The sequence below is a fragment of the Talpa occidentalis genome, unplaced genomic scaffold (assembly GCF_014898055.3).
Source record: "Talpa occidentalis isolate TD23 unplaced genomic scaffold, MPIMG_talOcc4v2.1 talOcc4.10, whole genome shotgun sequence".
Taxonomy (NCBI): Eukaryota; Metazoa; Chordata; class Mammalia; order Eulipotyphla; family Talpidae; genus Talpa; species Talpa occidentalis.
The window spans coordinates 5,279,352-5,299,688 of NW_023600993.1; the positions used below are offsets into that span (position 1 = coordinate 5,279,352).

Sequence of the window (20,337 nt, forward strand, 5' to 3'; positions counted from 1 at the left end):
GGGTCAGGACGGAGCCAGGCGGCGGTGCGGTCCCGAGCCGGAAGGTGCACACGACAGAGGACATGTTGACGGCGTTCCGTGTGATGTCGCCTTGTGCCTTTTTTTTGTTTATAAACCACAGACATTTCAGAACCACACTGCGGCAGCAGGAAGAGTCAGCAATCAGAAGCATTACCATTGCATAGTAGTAAATGAACAGAGACGGTGAGTTCTTTATTTACAATTATTGTCTAGATAAAAAAATTCATAAAAACAGATGAATGGTCATAAATTATTTACCCCCTATTGGGGTGAACTGCCAAACGTACCCCATGCTGCTAGATATAGGACGCAGAGTGCAAGCTTTATGTACTACAGTGAGTGTTGACAAACCCATCGTTTCCCGTGAGTGTGGGTGTGTGCACGAGTGTGAGTGAGGGAGTGAGGGGTGTGTGCGCGCGTGCGAGTGTGAGCAGCCATCATTCCCGACAAGGAAAGCCCCCAGGGCCGCGGGCTGGTTCCCCGCCAGGCTCTGGGGCGCAGCCTCCCTGCTCTCCTGGCCCGCGGGCCCCACCTGCCCGGGCTCGGCCTCGCAAGCATGGCTTTCCGGGGTCGTGGAATGAGGTCGCAGACGCGAGACTGGAACAAAGAGGGGGGCGTGGAGAACCACGAGAAAGGAAAGTACAAAACCCCACGGGCCACGCGTGTGAGGCGCGGCTCCCTCCCCTGCGGAGAGCTGCGGGCTCCGGGGCTTGGGTCCGCGCCAGGAAGCCTCGCCAGGGCCGGCCACCCCTTGGGGCACGCGGCTTCCTCTGCTGGCTGCATCCAGAGAGTTCTCTTCGGGACACTCAGGCGGCGCTCTCTCCCGGGGAAGGGGCTCCAGCGGGCTGGGCCGGCCGGGGCCCCCACGCGGTCAAGGTCCTCCTGCCAGCGGACTATGGCTCTTTTCCCGAGTGGCTGTCATCTTGTTGATGGAGGATTCTCTGGGCCTGGAGAAGGGAAGGGCCCGGCTGCTCGGGACCGCGGTGGGAGGGTCGGGATGAGGAATGGATTTCGCAAGCGAGGCGGAGAGTGTTTGGTTTTTTTCTCGAAGCATGGGACACCATCGATCATGGTATTCAAAATGTCTTTTGCACTGTACAAGTTTATGGAAAAAGATCGTATGCTGAAAAGTCTCAAAGCAAACTTTGTATTAAATACAAAAGTTCTTTTATGAAAAAAGCTGATACCCACAAAGTGCTTAGCAGTTAAGAGGCCGACATACAATTAAATAAGCTCTTATTAAGTGGGATTACTAGTGCTGTTATTGTCTTGGGGGGAAAAATAACCACCTTTTCTCAGCTGTGATACTGTAGGGTTTCTGAATGGCTTTCTGTCTGGGAAAGCGAGACCGGCTGTTAAAAGGCTACAGTATATATATTGCGACTACAGGAAGACAATTTGGTTTAAAAATCACACTGAATACATCTCGATGTACACATCATAAGGTTCGTTCGGATCTAAATAGTGCAGAGAAAAAGGCTAGTCTTCTTCCAAAAGAAAAATAAAAGCAGCAAGCCGCGAGGACCCTCATCCCGTATGCCAACAGCCCGAAACGCTGCCATGTGTAAGGAAGTAAACCTCTAAATTACTAACTAGGAAAAAAAAAAAGTCAACACAACAGCATCTGCAATATTGCAACACCACCTCAGTCTCTGTACCGACAGGGCCCGAGGGCCCCTCTGACATGCTCTCAGTAAACCCCAGCGAGCTTCATTGAGAGAAAAGTCTCCCACCGATGCTTGGCGGGCCGCCCTCCCGGGCCAGGACGGGCGGCGTCGGCGCTGCAAACCCGGGGGCCTTCTCTCTTCCTCTCCCTGCGTCTACGGAGCGGAGCGGGGTGTCGCGCCTCGGGGTGGCTGCCGGGCGGCCTCTGGCTCCTGCCTGAGCCTCCCGCGGTAGTGACGCGGTCGAACGGAAACAGCAGGCAAAAATCAGAGCATGGCTGTGGTCGGACATCAAGGGTGCCATCCCGGGAAGGATCCGCCGGGCCGAGCGGGTTGTAGAGCATCCCGGCCGCCAGCGTCCTCCCACCGTACAAATAGCCAGAGACGCTATCTACAGGTTTGTAAACAAATTACATTCTTCTTTAGGACATAAATAAGTTAAAATAGAGCAATTTAAGCGGAAACAAGGCAACATGCCGGCAAAGAAACTTTATATATATATCCATGTATATATATTCATATATATATATATATCTCTACCTATCTATATGGACGTATACAGCCTCGAGAAGTATACGTGGATATAGATACATCGAAATGGATATAACCTTGTGAGTGTCTGTGAAGTTCTTCCGTTCCATTGGTGCAAATCTACGAGGCGAGTGAAGCTTCTGCGAGTGTAAAAAGTCGGTGAATGAACCTAGACAACTGAGCCCATGCTGCAAGCATCTCAGAAACTCACAGACCAGTGGATTGGATAAATAGTCTCAGAAAAGAGTCTGTCTGCAGTTCCCGCCTAAGAAAACAAACGAACGAAAGAGCCCCCCCCCCAGCGCCCTCCCCCCAAACCAAACCAGGGGCGGGGCGGGAGTGTACAGTACATTCATGCAGGGGTGCGGCTGGGCGGGCACGTGGCCGGGCCACGGCCGGGCCACGGCGGCGGGAGCCAGGAGGGGCTGGTTTTGGGAAAATCGCTCACTCCCTTAAGCCCCCAGAGGAGATGCCTCCCCTCGCCTCAGAGTGAAAAAGAGTTCAAACAGCATCGCAGCCAGAAAAAGGGTCTGTTGGGTGGAAACGTTGGTTTTCTCGCCAGTATTTGGTTTCCTGTTGTTGCTTGTTGCTGTTTGGGGGAGTCGGTGCCTGGATGGGTGGGTGCCCGGGAGGCGGTGGCGGCGGGTCCTCAGCTAAAGCGACGTCTCCAGGCTGTGGATGGGGCTCCCTGGGCTTGAAGAGGTAGCTGATTTGCTTGTGTCCGTCGTCAGGTTGATGCCGCTGTCGATGGCGCTGTTGTTCTTGTTCAGCGAGGACGGCGGGCTGGAGTTCTGCTTGAGCGCGGCATCCTCTTCCAGGTCGGTGTCGTCGATGAGGGGGATGTGGGGCTGCGAATCTTCGATCCGGAATTCGGGATGAGCCATGAAGTTATGGATGGAGGTTCGAGACTCAGGCTTTTCGAGACCTTCGTAGAGAGAGCTGCGGAACGCCTTCACCACGCGGATCTGCAAGGGGAACACGGGGGTGAGCGGCCGTGCCCTGCGCGCGGGGTCCCAGCCAGGCTCTGGGGGCTCGAGGAGGGGCGGAGGGGACAGGAGACGGGCACAGCAGGTGACTGGATCCACAGTCGCTGGGGTTAGGAGCGGACAGGAGGAGGGAGCGCGGAGGAGCGGACCCGGGTTCTGGGCGTCCACGAGGTGTGGGGGGGACTGTGGTTCGGGTCAGAGCTACAGTGTCAGGACAGGAGGGGTCGCCGAGCCCCGTCGGCGAGACGATGGGAGACAGGGGCCCGGGGAGCACAGCCCACTCCGGCGGGCACCCCGACCTAGCGAGAGACCGAGCCTTGTTAACTGGAGAGCGGAGGATCCATGCGGGGCGCGGGGCGGGCAGCAGTGGGAGGGCGCGGGGCTGCTCCGAGAGGACAGCGAGGCTTAGAGAAAACCACACGCAGTTAAGGAACCACACGACGTGGAACAGGTGACGGGCACAGACACACGCAACAGAAGGAGAGACGGCGGGGGCGGGCGGGAGGGAGACACACGAGGGCCACACGGACCACGGGAACACCAAGCCGGGGGGAGCGAAGCAAACCGAAGCCAACTCAGGGCTTTCTGGGTGCAGAGCGGAGGCAGCCAGGAAGCGGGAAGGAGCCAGCGGACAGGGCGCTCGGGGAGGGGCGCATGCCACGGGGGGGGGGGCACACGGCACACGCAGACAGACACACAGCCACGCTCGGAAGCCTGGACAATGTGAACGGAGGTTGTTTGTACTCAGCGTTTCTTTCCTTCATGCATTTGGGGGGTAAACACTCGAGTATCGACTCAAAGCCCTGGCCAGTCATTGGAGTTGGCTTTGGGGTCCCTTATTTCTGGGGGCATCTGGTTTCTTTATTTGTGCTTTGAAAACACAAAACCAAAAAACGCGGCCAGAATGCCGTGGCCAGCCCCAGCCCTGGGTGGTCCTCGGGGAGCGGAAAGGAACCACAAAGGCACGTTCGTTCCTTTTCTGCGTCGCGGTTGCGGCCACGATCCCTCCCCTGAGGGTGGGAGGAGGCTGGACGCTGGGGCTGCGGGGCTGGTGGAGAGAGCACTGGGCTGGGGGGCAGGGGACCCGAGTCCGCGTCCTGGCCCTGCCGTGCCGGGCCTTGACCGAGGGCGAGCCTGGCGGCGTCGCTGTCCTCCTGGGGAGAGGCGCAGGCCCCGCTCTGAAGACGGATGTCCCTTCTGGGGCCCCCAGGAGGGGAGCTTGCCTCCCGTCTCAGGGGGCCGATGGGTGGGGCCTCCTCTCTTCCTGGACCTCACTGAGGGCAGAGCCGGTGGGCGGGGTGGGGTTGGGGGAGGCGGGCAGCCTTCCCTGCTGGGGAGCAGCTGCACCCGCACCAGTCCTGCGGGGACAGGGGACTGGACAGGGAGCTCGTGGGAGTCCCTCGTGGCCCAGGATTGGGGTCACTCCCGGCTAAAGCCAGGGCAGCTTGTCGGTGGGATGAAGGTGGGCAAAGCCTTGTAAATGGAGGCGACTCTTCACATGACTGTGGCTGATGGTTTTTGGGGGTGCGGCTCAGGGCCGTCCTGAGTGCAGCGGGAGTCTCCTACGCACGTGGCCCATCTCTGCTTTAGAATTTAGGGCACGCACAGGAGGACCCAACTGTCGTAATCCTTCCTGGCCTCAGAGCCCACAGTGTGGGCTCGTTATCAAGTCTCTCCCTTGCCCTCAACCACTGCTGCCGGGCCCGACCCTCCTGGTGTTCTCAGAGGCAGCTCCGTCCCTTCGCCTTGGGTGTGGCAGGCCGGGCCTCCGGGGAACCTGCCCGTTGCAGCTGTACTTTAAATAAGAGGCCACAGGCCACGCCGGAGCCGGCCAGGAGCGTGGGGAGCGCCAGGGCCCGCACAGCCGCCAGCGGCTCGCGGGGTTTTTCTGCTGGATTCCCTCGCCGTGGCTCGGCAGAGGCTATTCCATGTCCTGATCTCATGCGAACTGGGCGATGGTGCCCGCGATGAAGTGGAGACAGGAAACAGGTGCTGCGGCCTCAGTTTCCTGCTCTGTAAAACGGGAGCGATGACCGTGGCCGCTGCCCCGCGGGGCCGGCGTGTTCGCAGCCAGAGCGCCTGGGGGCGGGGCGGGGCGGGGGGGCCCTGTCTGTGGCTGACAGCGCAGAGGGGACAACACACAATGAGATGAGGCCCCTGCCCCCCTGGCATGGAGACAACAGAAAGGATGCGCTGCTCGGGACGAGACTGCGGGGACAGACTTCTCGGGACACCCCGCCACGGCCATCTCAAGTCTCCACTTCGGTTCTCTCCGCGGCTGAAATGGAAAAAAATACGGGAAGAAAAAAAGCTCTTCCGCCTGCCTCCCTGCTGCCCTGGGGGGCGTCGGCCACGTCTGGGCAGGGCCGGGGCGAGAGGAAGGGACCCGTCTGGGGGTGCCAGGCGCTGTGATTTCATCAGCACAGAGCGAGCGGGGGGGGGGGGGGGGGGAGGGTTGGGTTCTGAGGGAACGTCAGGCCCCGGGCTGGGGGGGCTTCAACATACTCGAATGTTTACCCGGCTTCAGGGAAGCCAAGAGTCTGGGATTGATTCACATTCATTTCAGGCTCAAGGTTAAAGACTCACAACCTCTTTTAATTTCACTCTCTCTTGCTGAACTCTGTGTCCAGGGTTCTCTAGCCCTCTAGGGAAACAAACACATGGAATATTCAGACAGCGGAGAGGTCTGGGGCCCCCCCAGAAGCACGCCATTCTCTTGCCAACCCAGGTCGCACTACGTGAGCTACCAGCACCCTGACGGGAAGCCCAGCCTGCTGTCCTCGCCTCCTCTCTCGCGCCTGCCCCTGCGGGCTGCAGCCCGGCCAGCGGGGAGGCCTGTCTCGCAGGGACGGCATCCAGACTGCGCGTGGGAGTCTGAGGCTCCCGGACGTCTGGTTTGAAGGAACAGGACCCTCAGGGGGGAACACGGAGCCCGTTGCAGATGCGCTGACGCAGAGGTGGCCTCAGGTGGGCTAGGAGCTAGGGCTGGGGGTAAGAAGGAGAACACAGAGGTGGCCTCAGGTGGGCTAGGAGTCGAGGGGAGTAAGAAGGGTTGTGCACTTGACCTTGGATCAGAGAGCCCGTCCTTGACCGCCAGCCGGAAGGTGGCCCTCTCCCCAGCCCCTGCCAGGCGGGTGGAAACTCAAGCAGAGAAGCGGCTTCCTTGGCCTTGCAGAGCCTGGAGGGTGTGAGGTCGCGGGTGTGTGCCCTGGTGTGGGGACGGATGTTCTGCCTCTGGCTCCCGGCCTCTGGGCTCTTCAGGGAAGTGGTGTGGGTGGTGCCAAAAGTAAAGGACTTTGGAGTCCGGCCTCTTGCTGTGAGACCCTGGCCAAGCCGGTTCCTGTCTCTAGGCCTCTGTGTCTTTCTCACTCAAGGGGAGGTACTGAGGGATCCTCCCTCCTGTTTCAGTTGTGAGGCAGATGTGAGGGGGAGTCTCAAGTGTAAGGCGTGAGGGCTGTGCCATTACATTTATGGGGGGGCCCCATTTTTGGGTAAGTCAAAAGAGAAAAGCATGAGAGTGGACCAGAGTTCCCTCATGAACATTCTGGACTTCAGGCCACTGCCTGCCTCTGCCTGGGCACCCGCCGCACGGTGGTGCCGGGGAGGGAGGTGTGACGGGGTTCCTCACCCCAGTGTCGTGAGTCGGAAGCTGTCCCCCAGCACACACTGCCTTGTCCCAGACCCTGTGGCCAGCAAGTTATCAAGCTCACCCAGGAGAAGCGCCTGGTGCTTCGGGGCACATACCCCCAGGGAGCTTTGGCTCAGCACCCCCATGGCCACCCTCCACTGGGGCATCCCCAGGAAGAAAACCCTGCTCAGAGAAGGTGGGAGGTAGCCCCCCTCTTTGTCCCTCCATTGGGGGCCCCTTCTCTTCCTGGCCACCTGCTTTCTGGCTTCGGAGGGCCCCTGCTGGCATCAAGAGTGCCCTCCCAGCCCTGAGGCCAGAGACGGGACCGCCTCGGGGGTGCTTATGTGGAGTCTGCATTGTGACTGCTGCCCACAGTGTGCCAAGACCACAGAGGCCGTGGTTGGAAGTGGTGCCCTGGGGCAGGAGGCGGGTGGGGAGGGACCCAGAGTCCAGGCTGGACTCTGTTCCCGAGGCAGGAGAGGCAGGGTCTGGGGAGGCCTCCTCCCTGGGAGAGGCAAGATGGCGCTCGGGTCCTCTGAGAGAATGAGGGGTCAGGGGCAAGGCAAACAGGCTCCCTTTCCATGGCGCTCCAAAGCTGGGGTCCCCACTGGCTAAAGGGATGAAGGGGTTCATCTGGCCAGGAAGGAGATGGCCGGGGAGTGAGCGACGGGCAGATGGGCACTGCCGGGAGGCCGTGGTCAGAGGGGCTGTCTCAGGGCCGTCCCGTGGATGGTGTGAGACTCGCAGAAGGGGCTGTGAGGGTGAAATCGCCAGGGTCGGACGACCGGGCACTTGCTTTAGAAGTGAGAGCTGAGATGAGGGGAGACCAAGGAGAGAGGCTTGCGGGCAGGGCGGGTGCCCAGGGACCCCCAGGAGTCGAGGTAGTGCCGCGCTCTGAGAAACAGGCAGGGCGGGGCGGCAAAGAGCCGAGCGTGTCCCCAGAAACCAGCCTTCTGCGCCCAGCCCTGCCAGAGGGACGCGGCGTCACCAGGAGGTGGCACGCTGGGCACAGCTCTGGGCAGGTGGTGGCCCTGGGCCACGCCAGAACCCAGCTGGTGCAGGAGCAGGCGGGCAGCTGGGCGAGGCCCTCCAAGGCGAGGGTGCGAAGGGGGACGGGATGGGCGGCCGTGCCTCGGGGAATTGCGCCCGAGACACCCTCTGCTCAGGGCTGTGTCCACTTCACCTGGGCCCGAGTGGCCGCCCCGCCACTCTCTGAATAATGCGTGAGCTCGAGGCTCCCCGTCTACCTCCTACCTGGCATCCTGCGCACCCGGTGGGCCGCGTCCACTCAACGGCCCTGAGCGGGACAGGTCGTGGACACCAACATGCCATCAACGGGCTCTCTGAGGTCGGAAAGCTCAGGTGGCACTGTCCCCCCCCCCCCCCCCCCGTGTCCAGGTCGCCTCCTGTTGGTGGGCAGGGGTCCCGTGCCGGGGGTGCGCTGTGTTTAGAGCGGGGAGAGGCCCCTTATAAGATGTCAAGAGATGAGTCTGGAGTCTGTTCCTCATCCAAGAAGCCTGAGGACCGGATGGGTGGACCCCGCATGGGCATCAGGGATCAGGACTAGGGGTGCGTGCCAGCTGCAAGGGGTGGACTGGAGACAAGGCAGGGAGGCAGGCGGCCCACAGAGGCTTGTTTTTCCCTCCAAGGCCTGAAGCTATGGAGGGTTGAAAAAGATGGTGTCAGGGCCAGAGATGAGAGAGCAGGTCAGAGGTGAGGAGCTGGGGATGGCGGGGGGGTGGGGGGCAGGGGGTTCGAGGGAGATGCAGGGGCAGAGGGCAGCCTCTCCTGCAGGTAAGGGGGAACAGGAAGCAAAGGTCAGACCAGAGCCCTCAGGGCTGCTGGCACCCAACCAAGATGTGAGGCTTGGCCCCCCACCCCGCCTTCTCCTTGAGGTCAAGCTCAATGGGTCAGGAGCCCTGTCCTGCCAGGCAGGGCTCAGCCCTCTGTGGGCCGGCCTGGGCAAGGGGAGGAGGCAGGGCTTCGGGACCACTGGGGGTGGGGCCTCCAGACCTCCTTGGTGGCCAGGATCCCCTGACTAACGATGACCTCTGACCTACGGTGACTTCCTTCTGGTTGGACCCCATGGTGACAGACGGCGACCCCCGAGGGCCTTTCCCGACTCTCAGGAACCCTTTGCCTGACCTTTGCTGCGAGACTGCGATCCCCTGGCCAACTCTGACCCCCGCCTGTGTGGGCCAGGTTTTTCCTGACCCCTTATGACCCACTGGGAGGCTCTGCCCCCGGCTGCTGGCCCTCTCCGGCCCCCGCCGTGACCCGTGCAGACTGGGCGCTGGGTCGCTGAGGCCTGCCTGACCAGCGGTGATGCTTTGAGGGGCCTGGACTGACTGCTTTCAACCCTCACGGCCCCGACGACTGGGCTAGTCCCCTGACCCTGACCCCAGCCGACCCTGCCCGCCGAGTGACCGCCGCCCCACAACTGGCTCTGACCTGCTGACCGCCTGGGGCCCTCCTCAATGGCCGTGGCCCCTCAGCCCCCGGGCCTAAGGCGGCCGCTGCCCCCCGTGTCCTCGGTGCCCGGCCCCTGCCCGCTGCCCGCCCGGCGGGGTGTTGGTGGCCCCGAGGCGGGGAGGATGCACACTCACGCCCAGCTGCAGCAGGAGGAAGGCTGGTCGGAGAGGAAAGAGCATTGGACAACGACACGCGACTAGGGCTAGAGAGATTGGCTACGTCCTGGCTCTGGCTGGTGACGGAGGACTGTCTCCTCAGGGCCCCCTGAAAGGAGGCCCCGCTCTTGAAAGTATTGACTACTTCAATCTGCAACGGAGGAGAGAACGAGACAAGTTGCGAGAAAAACGCCACAACAGCCACACGACTGACAGGTGCCACGAGAACAGCCGCTGCCACGCGACATGACACGCCACTTACACCGAGACAGAAGGTTCCAGACACACTCCAAGGCTCTGCAAGCGGTCTGCTCGGCTCCGGCCGCTGTGTGGGGGACACAGGGCCCAGCCAGGCTGTGCTAGCGTCTTGGGGACAGTGGCTGGTCAGGGCTGAGTGAACATGGCAGCAGGGGTGTGCGGGCTCTGGGGCCAGGGGTTGGTCGGGGCTTAGGGGTGGTCAGCCCTGGGCCCAAGTCCCTCTGCCACTTACGAGCTCGGTGACCTTTGCCATGTCACCTGAGTGAGGTTTCCGGTCCCTCGGTGGGGCCCGTGCCACCTACCTGGCAGTTATCTGCAGGTGGCAAAGCACCCCGCCCGTGTTAGCCCCAGCAGAGCCCACTGGCCAGGTGCCCATGCCTGCTCAGGAAGCTACAGCTCCGTGTCCTCCTGCAGCCTGGAGGCCCCGGGAGGCTGTGGGCTGGTTGGCGATGGCACCTGGGCAGTGTGCTCGGACAGCTGCCCAGACTCTTAGGAAGCGGGGCTCAGGGCCTGGAACCCAACCTCCACCCCAGCTCTCAGAAATGGCTGTGTCTGGAATTTCAGTCACCCCTAAATCTGGCGGCATAGCACTGTCTTGGGGGTCGAGGGCCTATGGGATAATGTCCAGGACCCTGCTCTGTGGCCTGGGTGGGAAGCAGCCCAGGGGAGCGTTTGTCTGGGTGGAGGTGGAGGCGAGGCCTGCAGGCATGGGGGGGCTCCGCACCACGCCCAGAGCGACAGCATGGGCGAGAGACCTCTGCTCCTAAGCTGTGACACAGCTGGCCCCGGGGCGAGGGCATGTGAGGGCCGTGGCTTGTCGGGGAGGAAGCCTGCTGGTGGCTGGGCAGGCCTTGCGCATGTGTGTCCTTGTCATGCCAGTGTGTGTCCCTGTACACGTATGAGTGTCCTCGGTGTGCATGCATCTGAGTGTGAGCATGTCCTTGGTGTTCACTTGAATGCAAACATTTCCTTGATGTGCACATGTATGCGCTTGGTGCACACACGCATGCAAGTATGTCCTTGACACACACATGTACGACACCAGTGTGCACATATATGTGTGTCCTCGGTGTGCACATGTGCGGGACCCCCTCCCGCGGCAGAACTCAAGTGAAACCAATCTGGCCCTTGATGTTCGGCACGGCCAAGGCACCGAGCACGCGGGGCAGGGGAGGAACGCCCTGAACCCCGAGAAGATTATTGTGGATAAAAACGCCGGACTTTGAGAAGATTGCTGCTCAGGATAGAATTATTTCTCCTGCCCAGTGAAATAAGTAACCCACTGTCTGTCAATCTCCTGCCTCTCAGGAAGGCATCTGGAGATGGTGCTGTAACTGAGCTGTTTTCTGTTTACTTCTCAGGTCATGAGTTAGAGCCTATTTGAATAGTTTTAAATCTTGTAGTTTCATAATGATATAGATTGATAAATTTAGACATAGCAATTCTTTGGTTAATCATAAAGAATACAATTACAGAATATGGCTGGAAAAACTTCCTCCACCAGTCAAGACCTCACTTAGAGTTGTTTCTGGCAACCACCTCTAAAGGTGGTCATAAAAGGAATGTAGTTAAATATACACTCTCAAATAGCATTAAGGGACTTATGTCATTTACAGAAATTAAACTAAACAATCAACAACAAAAAAGGTGAAATGAAGCAGACTTTTAGGTTAGAATCATGAAATCAAAAACGTTATGAGATTTATATTCATTACATAGTAAAGATAATCAAAAAAGGGTTTACTAGAATGTTTAGATTTCAAACATACAGAAATAAGTCATCTAAAAACATTAAAGCACTTAGGTTAGAACTAGCAGAACTGGTTTTAGAGAACAATGATGTTCGTATGTCCTGATTGACTACATGTGCCTAGCAACTTGTAATCATTAACTAAAACATTGTATTTTATACCTTGATATGCAACACTGCTCACATCTCTTATGAAAGAATAAGACAATACATCTTTTGCGTCAATAGTAATTTTTGCTAAAAAAATAGATTTTATGTAATCCAATGCTGCTTGAAAAAGTATAAAAATGCATGATAATTTGAGCACATTACAGTCAGATTTTCACTCCTGAAGTGTGTCTGTCTGTCATTTATGCACCGAATCCTTGACCACCCTGCACAGTTTCTCACCCCTGAGTCGGCCTTGCTAGTCTACCGCTGCGCTGGCCCGCGGCACACATGTATACAAGCATGTCCTTGGCACGCACAGGTATGCCCTCGGTGTACACATATATGTGAGTGTGTCCTTGGTATGTGCATGCAAGTAAGCATGTCCTTACTGTGCACACACATGCCCCTGGTATGCACATACATGTGAGCATGTCCTTGGTATGCACATATATGCCCTCGATGCACACATGTTTGGGAGCGTATCCTTGGTGTGCACATGTAGGTGAGTGTGTCCTTGGTGCACACATGTATGTGAGCATGTCCTTGGTGCACATGCGCGTGTCCTTGCATGTCTGTGTGTATGTGTGTCCATGGTGTGTGTGTGTGAGCGTGTGGGAGAACCCAGCTTTGGTCCCCAGAGCCTTCTTACCCCTGTGTGGAGACTGGAGGGGTGTCTGTGCCCCCTGTGCAAGAAGAGGTTGGGCATGCCCCATGGACACACCCGGACCCCACAGGCTGACAAGCTGGCCCCAGAAAATCTGGACTGACCAGCCCAAAGCAGCTGTCCTGGCCTTCACAGACCAGCTCAGCCCTCCTGACCCTCACCTCCTCAGCCCCAGAGTCACCCCCTCCCCTGCCTCTGCAGCCAAGTTCCTGGAGGCCCACGTGGGGTGGGAGTGGGGTGGACCAGTCCCCAGGAGGCCACAGTGTCTGCAGCAGCCACGAGAATGTGTGTGTGAGGGATGTGGGTGCAAAGAAGCTGGTGAGGGTGGCCCCAGCCTCAGAGGCCCCAGGGAGCACAGGGCAAACACAGCTCCACCCCCACCGCCCAGCCAGGCGTGGGCCCAGCCCCAGGAGCCACCTGTACCTGGGTCTGGATCCGATTCAGGCCTCGGAACCACAGGATCTGGCCTCGCCGCAGCTCCCGCTCAGCGTGGTCGATCTCCTCCACGTCCTCGTTGAGTTCCTCCTCCGGGATCTCCTCCTTCTGCGTGAGCCTGCCCGCCTCCTTGAGGAACTTGAGCCTGCTGGTCGGGATGGTGGCGATGACCTGCAGGGGACCCAGCCGTCAGGGCAGCCTCCTCCCTGCCTGGCCGCCTCAGCGCCCACCACCTCTGCTCCCCACTCCTGGTTGCCTTTAGCTCCCTCCTGAACTCGCTTTACCTGTTCCTCAACTCACTCTTCTAAAATGTCTTAATTTGGTCTTGAATTCACTCATTCATCCGGAGAGCAGGCAGACGTGAGTCTCAACGCCCCTGACCTTACTGGTACATGACCCTGGGCGAGTTGTTTACCCTGGGAGCTCTGCTGGCCCATTTGTGTGGCTGGGGCCACCCCAGAGTCAGGGCTAAGCAAGACGGTGCGTCCATGTTTGTGCACATGAGCTGGCCCTCGGGCCTCCTGGACTCTTTCCTCCTGAGGTCACGGGGTCCTGTGGTCCCCAAGCCTGAGGCTCGGGTCAGGGTTGAAGCCTGACAGGCAGGCCCTTTGGGGAAGGGGAGGTCAGAGGCTGCTTCACTCTACTGTGGGAACTGGACACTCAGCCTGACGGTCCCCTGGGAGTTGAAGGTCAGCACTGCCCACTGGCATTGCCCTTAGGACGGGGGTCAGCTCCCCCAGATGCTGACAGCTCCCTGACGTGAGTCCAGAGGGGTCCAGCGGCCTGGGCTCGAGGGTGCCCAGGGAGCGAGGTGGCTAGTTTAACGACTCCAGTGCAGCCCCACGTTGAAAGAAGACACCTTTGGGTGAGTGGGACTTTATCTCGTAGCTAATTTCTGCCACGACTTCCGCTCTCACCCGGAAGTGCTTGAAGGCACCATCAGTGCCTCTGGCAGTTGGGCCCCGCCTGGAGGCCGGGCACCTTGAGAACAAAGCCTCTTGGGCCAGGCTGGGCCCTGGGCTCCGCGCAGGCAGCATGTCTGGTCCGGTGCAGCCTTTGAGCTGCGAGCCCCGAGTGCCCGGACTCGGGCACATGTAGGGAAGGGACGTGGAGCCGCATGCCCTGGGAACGGGGTGGCAGGGCCCACAGAGCATCGGCCCAGGGGCCCCCAAAGTGGAGGAGATCTCCAGTGGCCATGGACACAGCAGCAGAGAGCCTGTGACCGGCAGGGCTCCCGACCTCTGGGAGCCCCGCAGGGTCCCTGTGAGTGTCCTGCTGCTCCCTATCCGCCCCCTCAGGGGACGCGCTGGCGGCACAGCACAGCATCGTTCTTAAGGCGAGCTTCCGTTACCTTCTACTCCTGACAAGTGGTATCGATTTTCTAGTCGCCTTAGCAATACTAAAGTGTCTTAAATGCATTTCGACCAGTGGTACATGGACGGAGAGGGAAAAGCATAGTGAGGGGACCCAGATGGGCAGCACTGGGGTTCTGATGCCCCGTTGTTCAGACGCCCAGGGGTGGGGAGGGTCTTGCCCGGATCCCACCAAGGCAGAGCCGGCCCGTTCCTGGGCTCCAGGGCTCCCCATCCAGTGCTCTTTCCCTTCCCTCGTGGGGTGGCTTGTCCTGCAGCCCCCTGGGCTTACCTGGCCCCAGACGAGCTCTCCCAGCCCGATGAATATGCACCACATCCACTGGTCCAGCTGCAGCGGAGAGCAGCTGAAGGGCTTCCCCCCAAACTGCACAATCACTATCTGGAGGCCAGAGGAAGGGAGAGAGGGAGGGAGGGAGAGACAGGACATCAGGGCCGGCGGGTCTGGGTGCACGGCGATCGCAGGGGGCATGGCGGGTGGCCCCGGTGGGGGTGGGCGCCCCACTACCTGGATGGCGAAGGTGCCCAGCACGATGGTGCAGAAGATGGGGTTCCGGAAGATGCCGTCGAACACGTTGCGCTCGCCGTGGATCTTGCGGGCGTTGATCTCGTTGAAGAGCTGCATCATGACGAAGGTGTTGAAGATGATGGTGTAGTGCTCGGAGGGCGGCGAGTGCAGGGGCGCGTTCCGCCCGCTGTCGATCTGGAACATCTTCTCGCCTGCCAAGCCGAGAGGCGGGCAGGGCTGAGGCGGGGGCGGGCACAGCCCCCTGCTGTGCGCTTCTGAACAGGGTCACCCACTGGCCACCCGCTCTGGACACTGGGGGGCAGCGTGGGCCTGCGCTGTGGATGGAGGGCGGCAGCCCTCTCTCTTTGGGGAGAGCTTGGGCGCCTTCCGCCACTCTGCCCACGGGGGTCCGAGACAGGCGACGCAGCTGGGACCCGGCTAGAAACTCTGGCCTGGGCGGCTGGGCCCAAACCAGAAATACCCGGTGGAGGCCCTGGTTTGGGGCGCCCCCAGAAGTGCTGGACGCTCACGGACTGTTATGAGACATCAGCTCCTGAGGGGTGGGGCTGGCTCCGCCCGCCCGAGAGGCCCCTCTTACGCCTGCTCTTCCCGGCGAGGGGGACGAGCGGCCCTGGCTACTGTGTGGACACGGCCTGCTGTGGACCTGCAGCCTTTGGCGAAGCTGAGCAAGCGGGTGCTGGCGGGCTTGTGGGGGTCTCCGAGTTCGAGGGTGTAGCCGAGTCCAAGACCTCCAGGACATGGTGGCGAGTGGGACCCCTGCTCCCCACAACCCCCCACCCCTAGCCTCCTCTCCCAGCTGGTGCTCGCGTGGTCTCTCCGTGGCATCATTCCAACTTTACAACAGAGCTGCCCACACACCGCCTTCCAAATTTAGGGTGGAGGGCGGCCCTTTGCGGCGCCCATCTTGTCTGCACATGGGGAGCAAGCACCTTCGGTGGTGAAAGCCCAGTTGCAGGAGGCCCCCAGGAGCCCGCGGGGTGGGGGTCGGGCTGGCCTGACCCCCTGCGCGATGTGGCCCTCCCCCTCTCCGGCCTGCTTGCTCACCCACCACCCAGAGGCGGCTTCCTCGGGTTCTCTCTGAAGCATGGGTGGAAACCCGGCCCATCTTGGCCCAGCCAGGTCTGGCTCTTCGCCCAGCTGCTCCCCAGACCGTCTGTGTGTCCCTGTTCCCGTGGGGGGCACAGGCAGCACCCGGCACCCCAGGGCCTGGGCCCGGCCCTACGGCCCTCCGTCCAGTGCTGCCGTCACCCTGGCTCTGGGGTGGCCAGCTCTGCTCAAGACTGGCTGTGTGGCCCCGAGCCACTAACTGCCTCCTGGGCCTCTAGCAGCCCCTGGCGGACAGGGGGGCGGATGGGGACTCGGCACGTGCGTCTGGGCCCTCGTGGCCGGGAGAGCTGGCGAGAGCGACTCACCCACGAAGAGCAGCGTGAAGATGAGGGTGAGCTGGTAGACGGCGTGGCCCAGGATGTTCTTCATCATGGTGCGGGAGATGAGGGGCTTGTTGCGGCCGTACGGCTTCCTCAGGAGCAGGGTCTCAGTGGGCGGCTCGGTGGCCAGCGCCAGCGAGGCGAAGGTGTCCATGATGAGGTTCACCCAGAGCATCTGCACGGCCTTCAGAGGGGAGTCCTGGGGAAAGCAGCCGTGGAGGGGGCTGTCACGGGGTGCCGCCCCCCGCACTGGGCCGATCCCTCAGCAGCGCCTGTGGGAGCCTCCAGACCACTCAGCCCTGGGCTCCTGAGCAGTGGGCGGCTGGGTCTGTCCACCCCAGTCCTGTCTCCCCCGCCCGACAGTCACCAGCTCCCTCCGGCGAACTTAGCCACATCCCCGCCATCTTGCCTCCGCCCTCCTGCCCCGTGGAGAGCGCGCTCCTCCGGGCTGAGGCTGAGGCCGAGGCCTCTCCTCCGCCCCCGCTGCCCCGTCCTGCGGCCTCTCCCCTCAGCTATCTACAGCTTGAGTCTCCCCGTCCCACAAGAACACCTGTGCCCCTGCCCCCTGTTCGCCACCACCCAATTTCTTTCTCACCCCATTTTACCTTAAACAATTACTGTCTGGTTCCAAGGACATGTTTTCCTGGTAGAAATTTGGGCAAGGAAGGAGCGGCAGAGGCAGCTAGAGTCGGCGCTCTCACCCCTTATGGGGTCCCGCCGTCCACACTCTGGGGCGGCCTTTCCACGCTCTGGCTGGGGCTGGGACCACGGTTCACACCACTCTGGGCACAGCCCTGTCACGGGTCTACACGGCCTGCAGCCACTGAGGCTACCCGCGCCCTCCTTCCTTCCCGGCCTGCCTTGTCCTTGTGCTCAGGCTTTGGCCCCTCCAAGGCCACTGGCGTCTTCCTTGTCACTGCCTCTTGCTGCGCCCCAGCCCCACCCTCCCAGTTCTCCCCACCTGCTCCTGCTCCATCTCCCCGGGCTCCGCCTCCCCTGCCTTTTCCACCAGTGCCCCCTGGGGCTCCTCCCCCTGCTGCTGTCTCTCTGTACCTGGCCTCTCTGTGCCTCTCCCTCTCTGCCCCTGACTTCCTGTGGCTTTAGTCTCATCCACCACTGATGGCCCCCGGGACACCTCCTCCAGGAAGCCCACCTACCCTCTAAGCCCAGTAGCCTGAACTGAGTCCTTCAGCCTGCTCCGCCCTCCCCCCGTGTGGCCTCAAGGCCCCTCTGCCCTCCCTCACCTGCTGGACATGTACCACTGTCCCTCTGGCAGCTCCCCCACCTCTGCTCGGCTCTGCTGTGCTGCTCATGCCCCAGCTTCTATCTGCCCATCAGTCTTCTCTGACTACATATGCTTCAAGGGCAGGGCCCCCCATCACCCCGCCAAAGCCTACACAGCCTGCTGCCAACTCAGTCCTGGGGCCCCGGCTGGTCGGGAGCCCTCTGGGAGCTTCAGTTTCCCCATCCAGCACCCAGAGGCCTCTGAGTCTTGTAGGAGTTGCAGCTGCCCCGAGTGTCCCCCAGGCCACCACTAGAGGGGGCTTCTCATCCACAGGCCAGAAGAGAAGGGCCCATCCCCTCCAGTCCCGCCCCAGAGGCTGACTTTTGGGGCAGGGGTAGCAGGTGCAGCATCCGGGGCCCCTCTCTCTTCGGGGCAATGCTGTCCTCCAGGCCTCGGGGGGTGTCTGGGCAGGAACCTGTCTGCCAAGGGGTTGCTGGGAGGGACCAGACCTCGGCATCCCACCCTCTCCCTCCAGGCAAGGGACTGTCAGCCCCAGGGTGGGGGCAGGGAGCAGGGCGAGTCAGGAGGCCCCAGGCCTCAGATTCCCCTCTGAATAATGGGGATCTCACAGAACCTGCCACGAAGGGCTGGGCCCTGCAGATGCTGTGCCTGCCTGTTGGCTCCTCAGGGCTCAGGACAAAGAGAGGGTCATGACCCAGAGGTGGTGGCAGACAGATGCCCGCTCTCCCAGGGACTCAAGCGCAGGTACCCTCTTGCTGCCCCCGCCTGGCCACAGGACCCAGGCGAATGGGTCTCTTTGTCACCGTCTGGCCCTTCAGGTGCCTCCCCTTGAGCGTGGCTTCTCCTGTGCTGGGCCACGCACAGTGGGGTGAGGCCTGCCAGGTCCCATCGCCAGGTGCCCCTGCGCACACCCGCCACCCCTGAGCCTCCTTCCCTGGAGCCCGGACTGGCGCCTGCATCCAGGTCTCTGGTACAGGCCCTGGCCCTCAGCAGTCAGCCCACGGGACAGCTGGGGATGCCCACACGGGTCTCTGCCCCACCTGCCCGCAGAAGACCCACCTGTGTGATGCAGGCGCCGGTGAAGGCCACGATCACGGCCACCACGTTGACCGTCAGCTGGAACTGCAGGAACTTGGAGATGCTGTCGTAGACGTTGCGGCCCCACATCACAGCCTTGACGATGCTGCTGAAATTGTCGTCCGTCAGGATGATGTCTGAGGCCTCTTTGGCCACGTCTGTGCCAGCGATGCCCTGAGGGGACAGGGACAGAGTCTGGGTGGGGTGGCAACAGGCCAGGGGCTCAGTCCTACACAACCCCCCAGACACTCCCCCAACTGCCAGCACAGCCAGGACACACACTTGAGTGTGCACAGGAATAACAGCATGCATGTGCACACGCACACACACACACACACACACACACACACACACAACTGCTCCTTGAAGACCCTGAGGCTAAGCGTCCAGGAAGCCCCTCCCTGGCTCTCCCTCCTCACCCCTCTCCTCCCCCACCCCACCCTTAGGCGGAGCCCCCTCGAGCCCTTCGGGGGGCAGACTGACCGTCTAGAGTGTCAGGCATATGGTGGACAGTGGGCGGGCAAGTGTGAAATGGGGGTCCCGCATGGCCACGCTCCCCTAAGCCCCACCCCAGCAGGAGCTCCAGGCCCAGCGCTGCCCCTACCATGGCAAAGCCCACGTCGGCCTTCTTGAGCGCAGGCCCGTCGTTGGTGCCGTCCCCGGTCACCGCCACCACCTGCCGCTGCTCCGTGTGCGTGCTGTCGATGATGCCTGTGGGCGCCGGGTGCTCAGCGGGCGGGGGCCCCAGCCCCGGCTGGGCACACCTCCTGGGGCCCTGCCCTGCCACCACTCCCGGGGCCGCCCTGCTCCAGGCTCCCCACAGCCCGGGCCCTCGCGTCCAGACTCTCCGCGGGCTGGGACCTGCTCACGCTGGCGGCCTCTGCTCTGCAGCCACACTAACCAGAACCCCCTCTGCCTGCCTTCAGGGGCTCCAAGGATTTGCCGGGGTCCCACCATCTGTTCCCCCCTGGGGGGGTCCAGTCACAGCTGAGGAGGCTGGGCTGTGCCATTTCCCATCCAAACAGCCCCAGGCCCAGCCCGTTCTCCACCCACATCATCCTCAGACTCCCCACTTCCAGTCCATCTGGATGGTCCCCACCCCATGAGGTCACCTCTCGTGGCTGGACAATGTGGGGGGGCCCTGTGCCCCAGGCCACTCTCCACAAAGCAGGGAGTGAGCTTCCTGACTCGGTTTCCCTTAACCAGCCACTGGCCTGGCACTCAGGAGCTCACTGATCTGATGGCAGCGGCACCTCCTGACGAGCCCCATCTCTCTGCGGTCTCAGCCACTCAATGAACTTCCTTCCACTTCTTGAAGGTGCCAGAAACCTTCGCCTTGGGTTTCACAATGCAGCTCACTGGCTGCCTGCGACATCGACCCTCCTGGCTGCTCATCCTGTTGTCGCCGCAGGGGCCCAGCCTGAGTGAGGGGCCAGCAGAGGCCCCAACCGCTCTCCCTCCTCTCCCTCCAGTGTGCCTCCTCGCTCTGTGTGGGGAACCACTAGTTAATCCACTGGGTCGACACTGGACCATGAAGCCCAAAGGGGGAGGACCCCGCCTGCCAAGCCTGGGGCACGGCTCCTCGATAAACATCGGTCAAGAGAATGGCCAATGGGCAAAGGCGTGACTGAATGAGAAATGGGAATGGGTGGGGGCCTTCTGCTTGGGTGCAGTTCTGGGGTTCCATGTTCCTGGGCCAGGCCTGATCTGCCTCCACTGGGGTCTTGGGTAGTGTTTTGAGAGAGGAATCCAGATGCCTGAAACCTACCCCCTTGGCCATTTTACAGATGGTGAAATTGAGTCCCAGAGACCTGCCTAAGACTACAGAGCAGGTCAGTGGCAGAGCCGGGGTTTGGACCCAGGACTGTGTGATTGTGAAAGGGCCCAGTCCCTGGCCACCTAGCCAGGCTGAGCAGGTGGAGGGACTCGGGGAAGAAGGCTGCTGGCTTTGGGCTCTTCTCTCAGCTTGCTCTT

At 61.2% G+C, this 20,337-nt stretch overlaps 1 protein-coding gene across 6 annotated transcripts in view; it reads right to left on the bottom strand.

Moving 5' to 3' along the window:
- Nucleotides 1-193: 193 nt before the first annotated feature.
- ATP2B2 (ATPase plasma membrane Ca2+ transporting 2) overlaps nt 194-20,337 on the bottom strand; it is a 133,840-nt gene continuing 113,696 nt past the window's right edge. For 3 of the 6 annotated variants that reach the window (XM_037522750.2, XM_037522734.2, XM_054697145.1), the window contains 7 exons: nt 18,968-19,074; nt 18,346-18,537; nt 16,026-16,239; nt 14,593-14,804; nt 14,359-14,466; nt 12,703-12,885; nt 194-3,181 (listed from right to left, as the gene is read on the bottom strand). In XM_037522750.2, coding sequence (XP_037378647.1) covers nt 2,870-3,181; nt 12,703-12,885; nt 14,359-14,466; nt 14,593-14,804; nt 16,026-16,239; nt 18,346-18,537; nt 18,968-19,074 — 1,328 coding nt within the window. In that variant the 3' untranslated portion in view covers nt 194-2,869. Of the gene's footprint in view, nt 3,182-9,436; nt 9,609-12,702; nt 12,886-14,358; nt 14,467-14,592; nt 14,805-16,025; nt 16,240-18,345; nt 18,538-18,967; nt 19,075-20,337 lie in introns of all 6 variants that reach the window. The other 3 variants (XM_037522760.1, XM_037522743.1, XM_037522767.2) reach the window with 2 other exon arrangements.